The following is a 15590-nucleotide window of genomic DNA, read 5'->3' on the forward strand; positions in this document are numbered from 1 at the left end:
ACTGAAGAGATGTGTCCCCTCAGGCCAAGACGGCTTCACTTTACTTTTCTGTGATTCTGATGGGCAAGATCCTGGAATAAATATGAAATCTAGAATGGATCTAGCACAAATAGCAGGGTACCAGTACCCACCCACACTGACACCAGAGAGTGATACAGCACACACTGGAAAGGGAGAACAGGCAAGCAGTAACTTGTCAGCTTCTGGGATCAAAACTATAGCAAGGTCTCCAGAAAGTACTAATCCCTTTGATGATGTGCACTGTCTGCAGCAGCTCTAGGGATAACTCAAACTGGGAAGGGTGGTTGAGATGGCGAGGTAGAGCTAGGCCAAGACTTTGCACGTCATCTACTCATCAGGGCAGCAACTTTGCCTGTTACTTTTGAATGGATGGTGTGGAAAAGTAAAACTACATTGCTGTAACTCCCACCCACCTAAAGCCACTGTCAAAGAAAGTATTTTTTTAAAAGCCCACCATCACCACATCAAGCACAGTAACTGCACTTCAGCCTTGCTTCCTTAGCTTCAGGCTGAGAGAGGCTCCATTTGTACACACACACACACACACACACACACACACACACCCACACCTTCCCATCCTCATTCAACATTTTGTTGAATCCAACATTTTGTTAACATTCTAACACAGAAATTCTCATGCACTGCCATCTATAGTGGCTGAAAATACCATTTTGAAGGATGTATTCATTTTTCTTTTCTTTCCAGACCAGAACCACTACTAGTGAACTCTAACTTATGTTTCCATCTCTACCATAATGAACTGTATGCTGATGTTACAGCCCTTAGGCAGTATTGATCTTGTCTGTTCAGCTGCAACCATCTTCTTCTACCATGTTTAGACAGAAGAGGCAGACTCATTCAAGTGACAGAAGTGTTTGTTTGCAGAGGTTGGAGTGTATTGACTGTTACACATGCCAGAGGAAAGAATACAGCTTTATTCCCAAATAGAAACCCAAACCACCTGTGAACTGGTATACTTTTGGCCCATCTTTTGAGAGACAACAGTGGGATGGGGAGAGAGACACACATCATATATAAATATGTACAGACATGGAAAATAAGCCCAGTTGCTCCATACAGGACTTTCTTAATATAGCAGTAGAAAGAACCAACATCTTGTCCGAACAAGATGAAGGGAGCCCTATGGGGTCATAGGACTGAACTTTCTCTTATACCAATTATACTACCATGATCCCATTCCAGGTCCTCTTCAGGGGTCATGCTCCTGTTGGCACAGTTCGAATGAGATGAGAGGGGTTTGCTCAAGGAGAAGTTTGCAGCTTCATTCTTCACTGTCCCCCAAGGTGAGGAAAGACAGGGGACTGCAAGGAGATGACTCTAAGCAAATGAAATGCTGGTGTGTGCAGTAGACCCCTTTGCAACATGGTGTATGGGAGAGTAGAGGCCTTTCCTCCCCTTCAATTATATTTGCTCTATCTATGTCTACTGGCAGAACTTCTTTCTTTTTCAGATTTTGCTGAATATCATAGCAAACGTGATTCGGTGCACTCAATTGGCCTTTCTCAGATTATGCTACATGGCTGTTCCATTTCCTGTGCCATGTTTCTGACAGCCCTCCACACTGTGGAACAAAGAATTATGCAAGCCATATGTCTCCCTTCATCCAAACACACAGCCATTGCTCTGCACTCCTCTCAGCTGGAGGCAATATCTTTGTTTTGCCTTGCTCTGGAGAAGTGAAGGACCCAAATCTAATAAAATGGCTGCAACATCCAGCGATGACTTACATGGAATAGCAGGCAACATAGAATACACCATACAGGTCTTTAATATCAACTAAGGAAACTTTCAACAGGTCTGTTCAGCTGCAAGTTGAAGGAGAAGACAGGCATACACAACCTAGCCTTGACATTCTCCCTCAGAGAAGAGGCCTTACTCTTTCTAAACCCAACATGGGTCATATCAGATATTCTCACCCCCACCCCATGGTACCCATGGAGATATGCAAAGAACCTCTAGCCTACTTCCCCCTTGCTCCTCTCATTATGTGCAGGCAAGATGAGAATAGCCAAACAGGGAGAGCCTACATTCATCTAGATGGGGAGGGCACTCTCTGACCTTCCAAGGTTAAAACTTAAAGGGAAGTGGAATCTTGCAGGCCTAACATCCCACATACAGATAAACATGAGAATTAGCCCATTTGATGTTTCACTTTTTCCTCAGAGTGAGAGGCAGAAGAAGGTTCCAAATTGTTCTCCCATTTTGTCTGCAAAGTTGTACCCATCTGACAAATCCTAAAGATTCAGGACCTGCAGGGTATTTTGCAGCAAAGCTACAGGTACAGATAAGCTTTGAAAGAAGCAGTGGCCCAAATACATTTACCAGAGAACTGCTTTGCCTGTCATTCATGCAGCCCCATCTGACATTGCTCATTTCTTGCCCAAGGCTCCATTTACCCACCAGAAAGCAATCAAGCTCTACAAGCAAAGAAAGAAGAGGTCTAGAGATTCCTATTCCACCAATAATTTCAAAATAAAGCTTCCCAGATCAGCACCATCAATCTGGTTGCTATTCCTGCATAAACCAGACATGTTCTGTTCTTTTCTCTTTCATTAACCATGTGTTCCTTTCAGGGCCAAGGAAAATGACTCAGAACACTTTCCTGCCACATTAATGAAGTCCATTATCACCTCAAAAACTGTAAGGCAAGAATGCAGGATTTGGAGAACCAGACCATGTGCAGATACTGAAAGAACTAATTCTGGTCTCAGGGTACCAGATCTCTCCTTTAGGACACTGCTAAGCTCCAACTTCCCTCCTCTCCTGCTCATTACTTCAGTCACACATCTAGTGAAAGCTCTCCATGTCATAGCATTTGTTCTCCATTACTATGAGAAATGAACAACCACAACAAGCCTCACCAAATTAAAATGCAAGTGAAAAGTGGTAAAGAAGAGAACCACCTCTGCTTCTCTTCTGCCATCCTCACCAATGAGCTGGTCCATCTCAGGGGCTCAGCAGCCAATGAAGAAACTTCTTCCTACAGGTAATGTACTCGGTTAATGTAAACAAGCACATTAAAGTCTACTACAGAAGACAAACAATCAGGAGAGGAGAATGAATGATAAAGCCAGAAGGATGGAAAGAATTGTGTAGACAAGGAGAGAAAGGGTGGAGAAATTGATGGGAAAGAGGAGGGAGGGTTGCTGCAGACAGACAGAGGGGCACAGTCTCAGGTTAAGTAGTACACTGGGGACAGAAGAAAAAAAAAGAGGGTACTTTACACCAAATCCACACTTAAGGAAAGCGGCTGCTGAACATCCAAGAAGAACTTCACATACTGCTATTTTTCTGCCATCCAGCTGGCAAAACACCCCATTAACCCAAAGGAAGAAAGCTCATTTATTCACTGGTCTTGCCTTCACTTAGAGAAGAGTATTAGCAGACACCATTACCACACTTATAAACAGCAGGCAGATGGTGCTCTTTATCCACGGTTCACAGACTCTGTTATCTTGGTTATCTATGGTACTTACGTGCAATTGCAATTGCCACAATAGCACAGATCACTCCCAGTATGATCATCATCTAGAGAGAAAATTGTGATGGGTTAGAGCCTCACAACAACTATTCTGACCTTCTCCAAGAATGCTGCCTTCTTCCAGTGTGCCATCAATGAGAGTGATCTGCCTTCTTTTGGTTATGATAGAGTTTCTCAAAATTTTTACAGTGGGACCCACTTTTTAGAATGATGATCTGTCAGGACCCACCTGAAGTGTTGTCATTAACCTGGAAGTTATGTCAAGGCCAGATGCGACATCAATTTAGGCTTCAAACATAAGCCACGATTAGCCAGAAGGTCCTACTGTACATCATGCTCGTGCTATTATTTTACTTAGCTCAAATTAAAACATTCCAGTTCGGATGTCAAAGCAGAACACAGATTTGGATCCTTCTCCAACCACACAGCCATTCCCCCCCATTCAGAGCAAAGCACCATGCATCTCTTGCACTGGGAGTCTGCCTGGCCCAGCAGCTCTGTACCCTGTATTTTCAGCAGCAGCTGAGTTAGGTGTTACATGACCTGCCTGAAATTGGCTTACGACCCCCCTAGTGCAGTGGTTCTCATACATTTAGCAGCAGGACCCACTTTTTAAAATGAGAATCTGTCAGGACCCACTGGAAGTGACAACATCAAGCAGGAAAATTTTTAACAACCCTAGGCTGCAGTCCTACCCACACACTTACCCAGGAGTAAGTTCCATTTACTATCATTGTTAAAAGAATATACATCGCAGCTTGCGAAAAGTATAGGTCTGTAACATTTCCCCAAATGCAGTCATATTCCATTGGAGCATCAAGTCTAATATATTAAAAATAAAATATTGAAATGAATGGGGACCCACCTGAAACTGGCCTGGGTTGCCACCAAGTGGGTCCCAACCCACAGTTTGAGAAATACTGCCCTAGTTGGTCCCAACCCACAGTCTGACCAACGCTGGGTTATGACATACTTAAGCGCCAGATCTCTTGGGAATTCCTAGTATTGAACTTGCACTAGCTCTCTAAGGGCTTTTTAGGATGTTCCCTCAGTTCCAGCCAGAACCTCAGGCTGCCCCCAAAGCCTCCTCTCAGCAAGTACAGGAATCATCTCCCACAACTTAATTTGCCTGTTGGCACAAATTCTCTGGTTAAGGAAGATGGGTACATCACATAGGAACTGCTGTCTCAGTGCCATTTCAGACTCTGTGTGCTTATGCACAACTTCATGAATGGTCTGTGAAAGGCTCACCTTAGCATTTTTCCACCAGTACTTCCTTGCAAGAGCTGTTGTCTGGGTTTCAAATTGTTGTGCACTATCGTGAAGAGACTGTGCTTGTTGATCCAGTTGTGACAGGTCTTGATCTCGCTTTAAGATTTTCTCCATATTGCCGTGGAAGATCTCAACCACCTGAGAAATGGGAGAGAGGGAGCAGCTTTTTCACTAACAAAAAGGCAAGGAGGAGTCAATTATGAGCAACCCAGGATATCACCAACTTACTTCATCCACCTGCCCTTGAGTTTGCTGCAGGCGACGATTGCTGGTCAAGTTTGGGGATGATTCAGTGGGGCCTGCCCCATTTTGTCCTTCATCTGTCCTTGCCCCAGGTAATGGTGGCTGAGCTGGATCAGACCTATGGAGACAGATCAATTACAAAATAAAGTAGTACATGCTGTATCCATTTCAGATGCTTGCACAGGCATAAGTTATCAAGCACAAAAGTGGTACAGTAGGAGTGAGACTAACATTTGGTTCTCACTAAGGGCAGAAAGTCTCAAAGCCTTAAGACGTAACATGAAGAAATCTGGTAGAGTAATTATAGGACTAGACATGCTGGTGGACTAAGGTAAATTGATACTTAGATTTATTTATTCAATTTATATCCCACCATTCTCCATAAAGGGCATCCAAGGCAGCCTACAAAAGTATTAAAATACATATATTATGTATTTTATAGTTTGTTATAACAGTACATGTATACCACCAATCAGTGGCAAAACAGTAACTATAAAAACCATCCATCAGTAATCAATGAAACTACCAATAGAATCAGAATACATACCCCTAAAAATACCTGGCTGATTTCAGAAGGACTTTTGGAAGAGGAAAGTCTTGAGACCTCTCTGGGGTCTTAAAGATTCCAGACTGATAGCAACTGGTTGTTTGCTGGTGATCATGTGCTGAGCTTAGATGTTTTTAAAACAAAGGATTAGACCAAGCTCATGAAGGTTAAATGCATCAAAGGCACTTAGCCATGGGAGCTACCAAAAGAGCTGACTCATTTTCTACTGTTATTGACAGTGTTCCCATCCTCCCACAAATACCAAGACCATGGCTGCCTGCTGGTTTGATGCCTCTAGTGGCCAAATAGGGTGTGTGGGTGGGGAAGGTACAAATAAAAAACCCTGAAGCAAGATACCCCAGAGCAAGATTCTGGATTGCACCATTTTAGAGATTACTTTGTAATCTCTGTCTCCATCCAATCTCTGTCTTGATGGATCTCTGTCTCCATCCAAAAGCTGGTCCACTCTAGCAAGCCAAGGTCCATGTTCACCACCCCAAAACAGCCAGTCAGATGCCCCAGAGACATTCACAAGCAAGGCACAAGGGAAACAGCCATCCTCTATCCCTAGCAACATGCATTTTTTTTTGTATCACCCTGGGCCATCTTGACTTGGGTCACCTTCCTAAGGCCAACCTGGCACAGTGATTTTCAACCTTTTTTCTCTCGCAGCATATTGACAAGGTACTAAAATGGTCAGGGCACACCATCAGTTTTTTGACAATCGACAAGACACCTGTTATGCTGTTGGTGGGAGGCTCACATCCTCCAATGGCCTTACTAACAATGGTCCTGTCTCCCAAATTCCCACAGGACACCTGCAGACCATTCATGGCACATCAGTGTGTCATGGCACAGTGGTTGAAAATGGCTGACCTGGCTCAAAGGCAGCTGATGGGGGAGTGGAAGGCGACTGGCAGGAAACAAGGGACAGCTGTGGAAGGACACCAGGGAGGCAGGGGGGAGGAGGCTGTGCCCTGGCAAGGGGAAGGGGGAAGAGAGCATCTACCAGGCCCTACTTCTGTTGCTGTTCTTCCTGACACTCATCCTAGCATTGAGCCTTGTTGATTCAACTCAGTTTGCCCTCCAGCTTTGCCCACCAACAGGATGCTCTTCAGCAAGTCCAGGTTGCTCAGAGGCATCTCCCCACAAGAGCATGACTGTGTCTTCTTGCCCCATCTCAAACACAAGCACCTGACTGACCCACACTTTGTTTGGGGGGGGGGGGATATTTTCAAAGTGTGATGGGGGCAGGGTGACCAGATCCAATGGAGGGCAGAGTGCCTATACCTTTAACCATTGTATAGAAGAGGGAATTTGGGCAGGTGCAGCTTATAAAACCTTTCCTTATTGAGTTGCACCTGTAAAAACTCCCTCTTCTACAATGACTAAAGGTATAGGCACCCTGTCCTCCATTGGATCTGGTCACCCTGGACAGGGGTCCTCTCGTGTTATGCAGGCTAAGTACTTCCCCAGATCTGGAGAGAGCCCCCTCCCCACTTTTTGCCCCTTGGAGAACGTCCACACCCCCCACTGAAAACTGGAGGGAGCGACTGGAGGCATGCACACTCTTCCCCCACACAAAAGCAAGCCCACCTCCCGCAAGACTCCTTCCCCGTCCTCCTTTGGACCTACAGCTGCTGGAGGCGCTCTCATGCAACAGTTGGGTGTGGGGGTCCATCTCCTGCAGACACTTGCCAGGACGGTGGGGGGGGGGAGAGAAAGAGGGCGAGCGACCTCTTCAGCTCCATTCCACCCTACTTCTCCAGCCAACCAGCCAGCGAGGGGAGACGGCACTGCTGCCACAAGCTCTGCAGCAAGTCTCCTGGCCGGCCACAGGAGGGGACCAGGCTGCCTGGCTACTACTCACATGGCTTCTCTCGCCTCCACCCCAGGAAGTCTTCTCGCAGCCGCTCACCAGCAAGTGCTTGGAACTTGCTGCAGACAGGCTGGCACTTCCAAGTGCACCACACTTTATACAAGGGGGGGGGGCAAGTCGATGAGGCCGCGCCCCCCTCTCCAGGGCCGGCGATGACGTCCCTGCAGTCTCGTCCAGCCGCCCCCACTGCTAATCAATGCAGAGTCGCCTCCGCTGTCTCATTGCCAGGAAGCACAGCGGGCTGGTTGGCTGGCTGGCTGGCACGTGCCGTCCCGACACTCCATCCCCTTCCAATTAATCAGGGGCAGGGGAACTGCAGTCCTCCCCCGCCCGCTTTTCAGTCGTCATCGGCCGCCTCCAATCTGCTGCAGAGCAATAAGCCCAGCACACCTTCGCTCCTGGAAGTCATGCACCCCACACCCTTTTCTGACTGCAATCCTATCCATTTCGAAGTGAACGCCCACACAAGCCAATGGGTCTTCATTCAATCAGAGACTGCAATCCTATGCACGCTTTCCTGGGAGTGAGACCTATTGGACATAATGGGATTCAGGATTGTGCCCTAAATGATGCCTAACTGTGCCTTCTGGTGAAGGAGACTCACAGCCCAATCCTCTGCATGTCTACTCAGAAGTAAGTCCCATTAGAGTCAATGGAGTTTACTCCCAGGAAAGTGTGGATAGGATAGGGCTGTCAGGGCCCAATCCTAGCCAACTTTCCATCTCTGGTGTAGCCACAATGCAGTAAGGGAACAAATGTGTCTTCATTCAAGCCAAAAGACTCCAGTGATTGCCCCTCCACTACAGAATGCAGTACACACCCCACTGGCGCACCTGCACCAGCACTGGAAAATTGGATAGGATTGGGCCCCCAGCATCCTACCATCATGCACTTGGGTTGATTTTAACCCCATGGCAAAGCACCTTGCTGCTCATCCTTTGCTGGGGGATAAAGAAGGGAGAAGGGCTGAGGGTGACAGGGAGCAGCGTCTGAAGGGCTTCTCTGGTCTGATGCCACAGTGCTGTCTCTGAAAATGGCAGCCATGCTTAAATACTGCCCTCATTCCCAAAGAATTCCTGGTAGAAATCATAAGCAACCCACCATACTGAAATCTTGTATTTTTCCACTGCAAAAAAGGGCCCAGCTAAACCAGATGTTCAAACTAGGGTGAAGGACAAAGCAAGTATCTGATCCAATATAGTAAGTCATGTTGTTAGTCATGCTGGACTTGCCACCTCTGCTCCCAGCATGGGAGTTATCAGAGGTTGGTTAGGTCAGGCACTGGCTGAGGGTCCCTGCCCAGAGGGCCCACCTTCTCATGAAATTTCAGTACTGGAGGCAGTACTTGAGGGACCAACAGAAGGTCAGCAGGGTGCCATGGGAGCCCCAATGCAGGTCTTAGCCCACAGAAATCCCTCCCCCAAACAACAACAGGGCACCAACATTGCCTGAAAAATACTACTTCACCATTCCAAACCAATTAAAGTCAGGTATTTGCTCTTTGGGGTGAAAGGTTTAACAACTTGTCTACAGTGGCAGGCATATTGCATTCAAACAGCAATACCCCTTGGGTCCAACATGTCACACCCACAGCTCTCTCCCAGCACCACAGATCCACACAAAATTCAAAGTAGAGCAAAACCTGTATTAAGAACAACTAAAATGTCACAATGTGGTAAGAAAGCTTTTGAGTTCTTCACAAATCTTCAGACTGGAAGATGAACAAAAACAAAAAAAAAGGAGGGGAGAGAGAATGGCAGACATGATGGAAGAGCCCCCAAGTTTTCAATCGGTAACCATCTCAGGAGGGAGTACAAATTTTATATGTACTCAAATTGTCTCACAGGCAGCAGAGGCTAGATTTGAGCATGCATCAAGGGCTATTGGGTCAAAGGAAAAAGAAAAGACTAAGGGCCCAATCCTATCCAATCTTCCAGTGCTGGTGCTGCTGTGCCTATGGAATATGCACTGCTTCCTGTGTTGGGGAGGCAATCACAGAGGCCTCCTCAAGGTATGGGAACATTTGCTCCCTTACCTTGGGGCTTCATTGTGGCTGAACCGATGCTGGAAAGTTGGATAGGATTGGGCCCAAATTCACCAATTTTTTTAAAGAAAAGATCTTTCCCATGCAAGCTTCTCCACCTCCCAGTCTTTGCCCAATACAGGCCCCAAGTACAGGTTGTAACTATGTCGTAGAGCACACACTCCATAAGCCGAAAAGCCGTAGACTCAACTTATTGACATTAATGACCTAAGGTGCAGCACTTGGTGGGTATTTGTCTCTCTCCCCCCCCCCCCTTCCTCACAATAGTGTGTTTCAGGCAAAAATGCAGGTTAATTTTCTTATGGATTGTGCTAAGGAGGCCAGCAAAATAGCTATATAATCCCTTATTATTTCATTGCCTCTTTGCTGTGTCCATCTTCTTCCTGTTATGAACTGAGTTATAGAGGATAAGTTAGCATCTTCTGGGGTAGCAGTGAAGTACAAGAAACTTGTGAGGACCAGTTTATTTAGACTGAAAACTGACTGGTGCAGAATAAGACGCCCAAAGATAAGTTTAGATCACCTAAAATCAGTTCATGCCAGGAGTTCCTTGGAAAAACAAGACACATTATATATCTGAACAAATTACCTTGGCAAACATGAAATGGATGCTCAGTTCTTTGCAACACATCCCACAGCACAGAGCTAACTTACCCTGTATAACTCAATCCATAACTGGAAAACTTCCATGGACATGGAATTAAAATTATTCTGCTTTTAGACTGCTGAGCATTTTTGCCTGAAACATACAACAGAGGAAATTCCGGAAACTTATGCTTGAGTACAGACAGCCATAGAAGATGGAACAGAATGGTTATTGGGCATACATGTCCAAAAAGAAGGTCAAAATGACAAGAAAGGGTGCAAGTTCAGAATATTAAACACAAGAAGGCATCCAGAAAGGGAGTCAGCACACTGCACAGGAATGCATTGGTGGATGAAGTGGAAACGGATACACACTGGAGTATATAAATCAGAAAATTAACAGAGTAAAATAATTGGAACAATTTCCTATATCCGCTGCTGTCTCTGAAGTAATATTTTCCACAAATACATCATCTTCTTGGGGACAGATGTTAGTTCCTGAGCAATGCTAGAATCGCTCCTAGCGATGCTTCCCGGTGCGGTTGAAACGCTTGTATAAATATTTGATTCTTTTGTTCAAGTTCTTGTAATCCTCTTCAAACATTCGGTCACCCACTATTTTCTTTTTGCGAATGCATCTCTGCAGCTCATTCCCTCGCCAGCCACGTAACCAGATGGGGCCTTTGATCAGGTCCTTTGGGTGGGCCAAAAAGTCCCCTGACAAGAAAAAAAGAATGAGAAATGCCATAGGGCAGAAAAATGGGTCAGTCGTGAAGGCCATCATTTGAGTCTATAAACAGTGGTTTGGCTTAGGGTCCAATCCTATCCAATTTTCAAGTGCTGGTGCAGCTGTGCTAATGGGGCATGCACTGCATCTTGTGGTGGGGCAGCAGTCACAGAGACCTCCTTAAGGTATGAGAACATTTGTTCCCTTACCTTGGGGCAGCACACGGCTGCACCAGTGCTGGAAAAATGGATAGAGCCCTTAGTAGCTACTGTAGCTGTTGTTTTTACTTGCCATTGTCCCACCTCTTTCTTACCTGGACACACTTCCCAAAGCACATTGCTGCCCCTACCCTCAGGGCACCAGGTACCCATTAGAATGTCTCTGAACAATTACAGGGTGCTTTTCCTTTGCCATTTGTTACCAAAATAATCACACCCCCTCTTCTAAATTAGAAAGAAGGACTTTCATGTCAGATTTTCCCATTTAGTTTCAAAGGAAGACAAAAACCTTATCAATTATACTTACTTTAACCACCTGCCAGAATAACTGAAAAGCAAACTTAGAGGGGGAGTTAAGATAAGAGAAAAAATAGGCTCCATATCTTTTGAGGGAGGGCGAGAGAGAAGACAGGACTAGCACCAGAAATCTGATGCAGTCTCAGATAACTGCAAGATGGAAGCAAAGGGGGGAAAGTCACAACAAAAATAGCATAAGGTAGAGAAAGGAAGAGAAAAAGTGTGAGCAACAAGAAGCACAAAATTACAGAGGAAAAGGAGATGTTAGGAATAAAAGAGGAACAGGCATGCAAAAATTAAAAACAATGCCTTGGGAGATGAGAGGAAAGTGACAGTGACATTTATTGAAGGAAAGGTCAGCTGTGTTTGCTTCTCTGTGGCACAAGGAGAACAGAGCAGAGATGCAATTCAGCAAGCAAGGAGGGCTGGTGGGCTGTGTTGGTACCATTGTGAAAACACCCTTCCTAGAAACAGCTTAAAATGTTTTTATTTGGCAAGGCCTTGCCAATTTGAACCTGTTTATTGGTCTTTCTGCTGCTATGTTGTGTTTATAGATATTGTTTTTAATATGTCAATAAAGGTTTCTTGACTTGATATTGTTTTAAATGTGCCTGAATGCGTTTAAATGTGCTTATTCTCATTAATTGTTTGTGAACCCCTTTGATCTCTTTAAAACTCTGTCTAAAAGTAAACATACACACTGATGCCTTCAAGCCACCTGCGACTTTAGGGCTCACCTAATTTCCATGGCCAATTTGAAGAAAATATAAATGTACCAAAATGAAAGTCAGTACCAGCAATCTTCAGTATAACACCACATCCTGGTAGTTTTTCACTACTACATGTAAAACCCTTCCAGCTTAAAAGCCATTTCTGTCCAACATTGCATGTACACAACAGGCTTCAAATGTGTATACCTGTGGACTGGGCAAAAATGCCCAAGAACTTAAACTTGCAGTTTCCACCCACTGGAAAAAAATTGTAATTTCTTTCATCCATTAAATTGTTTCCCCAACACATACCTAATATTCCAATGTTGTCATAGACCCCAAAGAGTGCTCGTTTCTCTGTCCATCGATCAACTTCTTTGGGACATGGAGGTTCCCTCACACGGAATGAGAAAGGGCCTCCTGGAAAAAGGGAAAAAAGTGAGTAGAATTGCCAGATGTGTCATTATAAAACTCCACCTTTTTGAACCTTCCTTGGTATGCTTACAGCACAATCCAATCCAGCAGCAGTTCCCAATTTGTGTGCCATGACGCCCTGGGGTGTCACGAGGTACTTTCCAGGGCATCGCAGGCTGTCTGCTTCCCCAGCAGGGAGAACACAGCAAGAGGCTCCAAGCAACAGCATGAGGTTCAGTGTGGCAATCAGAACTGCAGTGCAAAAACCGTGTGCTGTGAAAAGTCCTGCTGCTTAATGTGACCTTCTTATTGCTATTTAAAGGCTTGTGCTAGGCCTCAGAACCAAGAAGTGAATGGCAGTACTGTCACAGGGTAACATATTTTGCATCACAGTCATTCATTTTCTGGTTCCGGGCTATCACAGTCCCAGCAAATTTGGGACTGCTGCTGTACAGGCTTACTCAGAAGTAAGTCCCATTGTGTTCACTGGAATTTACTGTCATGTAAGTGTGTACTGGATTGTAGTCTTAAGGCCCAATCCGATCCAATTTTCCAGTGCCAGTGCTGCTGTGTCAATGGGGCATGCATTGCATCTTGCGGTGGGGCAGCAGTCACAGAGGACTCCTTAAGGGATGGGAACATTTGTTCCCTTACCTTAGGGCTGCATTGAGGCTGCATGAGGGCTGGAAAATTGGATAGGATTGGGCCCTCCTAGGAGGGCCTAGGAGATTTAGGGCCCAATCCTATCCAATTTTCCAGTGCTGGTGCTGCTGTGCCAATGGGGTATGCTCTGCTTCCTGTAATGGAGAAGCAGTCACAGAGGCCTCCTCAAGGTATGGGAACATTGTCCTTACCTTGGGGCTACATTGTGGCTGCACCGGTGCTGCAAACTTGGATAGGATTGGGCCTTCATACTCCTTATTTCCAACAGAGGGCCCAATCCTATCCAAGATTCCAGTGCTGCTGTGCCAATGGGGTATGCTCTGCTTCCTGTAATGGAGAAGCAGTCACAGAGACCTTCTCAAGATATGGGAACATTTGTTCCCTTACCTCAGGGCTGCACTGTGGTTGCACCGGTGCTGGAAAGTTGGATAGGATTGGGCCCAGAGTCCTTATCTATCCAGGATCTCTCATCATCCCTACCCTAGTCAAAGAGAACATATGCAAAGAATTGTGAAGTTTTTTCTGTGATTTTGGACAATAGAGATACTATATTTACTTGGATAGGCAAGTTCAAGTAGGCATTATTGCTGTAGCTACAAATTTCCAAGGTGGCAGACTCACAAATGTGAAAAACCCATGGATAAACACATGTAAAAATTTCACAATTACAGCTTAGTCCATAGAATTCCAAACTAGGAACAGAAAGATCTGGGTTCAAACCCCACTTTAATAAGAACATAAGAACAGCCCCACTGGATGAAGCTCACTGGATAAGTCACCATCTCTTTGCTTAATCTGCCTTGAAAGATAATTTTGTAGAATGGCTGTGACACACAGACTACTCAGAGAATAATCATGGGTTGTTCAGTTTTTCTCAAGGTGCATATATTCAGTTTCTTGGTTTATACATATATTAGAACATATATTGGTACAGGGACACCACATTTTATGGAGTCTTGTACAAAAATGACATGTCAGGCCAGTCATGATGCTAGGATGTCCAGAAGCATGGTCCAGAACCATATACAAACTTCAAGAGTCTCTGCTCATATATTTTTTCACAGGGACCCATGGCAGATTCAGGTTAGTATCTTAGAGCCAGTGCTCAGAAACCTGGACACAAAGAAAACTAGGTTCTGGTCCCACCTATGCTACAGGCTCGTTGCATAGCCTTGGCAAGCCACTATCACTACATCACATATCATCATATGCAGAGGAGAAGTAATTAGCAATTCATCTCATGAAGTTGTTGCAAGTTGCCCACACACACACACACACACACATATAATATCAATGAAACGATGATTATATATATATAAAAGAGCAAACATGAACTAATGTGGATTTTGAGGCTACCCTTAAAGTCAGATCTGGAAGAAGTGACTGACGTCAAAAGGCTGCTTCATGACGTCATCTCCACCCCCAAGCCTTCCTTCCATCCATCAGGGACTGACTCACCGGTACTGGACAGCCTAAGAGCCTGGGGAGCGAACAGGCTGCGGCCCAGGAAGTCCCGCGCTGCCGTCCAGATGAACAAGCGCGCCGCCATTGAACTCTACTAGACTAAAGCCCTCAAGTTGCCACTTCCGGCATCCTTGAAACTTCCCAGGATGCAGCCTCTGCGGAGTGGAGTCTGCCTCGTCGTAGAGATAGAAAAGTCGCTAGAGTCACACCGAGCCTGGTCTTCCGGGATGAATGCAAAGATTTAATTGCTATCTCTGAAGGATTTGAAAAAGCCATCACGACTATACAGTATAATCACCTTACGCACAATGACTTGGAAGCAAGTCCCTTTGAATTCAGTGGGGGCTCACTTCTAAGTAAACACACAGACTCAGGCCACAAAATTCTCTTCCATTGCTAGGGGTGGGTGCAATGGGGGCAGGTGGCATTGCTCTGTCTGTCTCACAGCCCAGTGCTGTCCACACTTTCCTGGGAGTAAGCCCCATTGACTCTAATGGGATGTACTTCTGAGTAGACATGCCTAGGATTGGGCTCTCAGTGATTTTCAACCTTTTTCATTTTATGGTATACTTATAAGGCACAGGGAGACAAACCAGGGACAGACTGCACTTGCTCCCAGTGTGGAAGGGATTGTCACTCCTGAATCGGCCTTTTCAGCCACACTAGTCGCTGTTCCAGAACCACCATTCAGAGCGCAATACCATAGTCTTTCGAGACTGAAGGTTGCCAACTACCACAAGGCACAAAAATTGTCAAGGCACACCATCTGTTTTCTGACAATGGACAAGGCACACCATGCCGCCAGTGGGGGGCTCACATCCCCATTGGTCCTACTAATAAATGATCTTTCCCAAATTCCTGTGGCACACCTGTGGACCACTCTGGACCTGTGGTCACTGTGGGCTTGGGGACCACTCGCGGCACACCTGTGTGCCACGGCATAGTGGTTGAAAATGGTTGATCTCTTGGCAGTTTGGGCATCTCTGGTTAAGCCACTACTGCCC

General features: G+C 45.6%; 2 protein-coding genes across 2 annotated transcripts; both read right to left on the minus strand.

The window, feature by feature from the left end:
• Window positions 1-977: 977 nt before the first annotated feature.
• LOC136640073 (vesicle-associated membrane protein 2-like) lies at window positions 978-7758 on the minus strand. The gene is made up of 5 exons (XM_066614905.1): window positions 7456-7758; window positions 5024-5156; window positions 4775-4933; window positions 3519-3570; window positions 978-3022 (listed from the first exon to the last, which is right to left on the minus strand). Coding segments are annotated over exons 1-5 (372 nt in total). The 5' UTR covers window positions 7458-7758; the 3' UTR covers window positions 978-2996.
• A 2648-nt stretch (window positions 7759-10406) lies between these two features.
• MRPL51 (mitochondrial ribosomal protein L51) lies at window positions 10407-14718 on the minus strand. The gene is made up of 3 exons (XM_066617144.1): window positions 14581-14718; window positions 12358-12465; window positions 10407-10810 (listed from the first exon to the last, which is right to left on the minus strand). Exons 1-3 carry the CDS (start codon window positions 14669-14671, stop codon window positions 10614-10616), a joined length of 396 nt encoding a protein of 131 aa, XP_066473241.1. The 5' UTR covers window positions 14672-14718; the 3' UTR covers window positions 10407-10613.
• Window positions 14719-15590: the final 872 nt, after the last annotated feature.

Source organism: Tiliqua scincoides, chromosome 2 (genome assembly GCF_035046505.1).
Source record: "Tiliqua scincoides isolate rTilSci1 chromosome 2, rTilSci1.hap2, whole genome shotgun sequence".
NCBI classification, from domain to species: Eukaryota; Metazoa; Chordata; class Lepidosauria; order Squamata; family Scincidae; genus Tiliqua; species Tiliqua scincoides.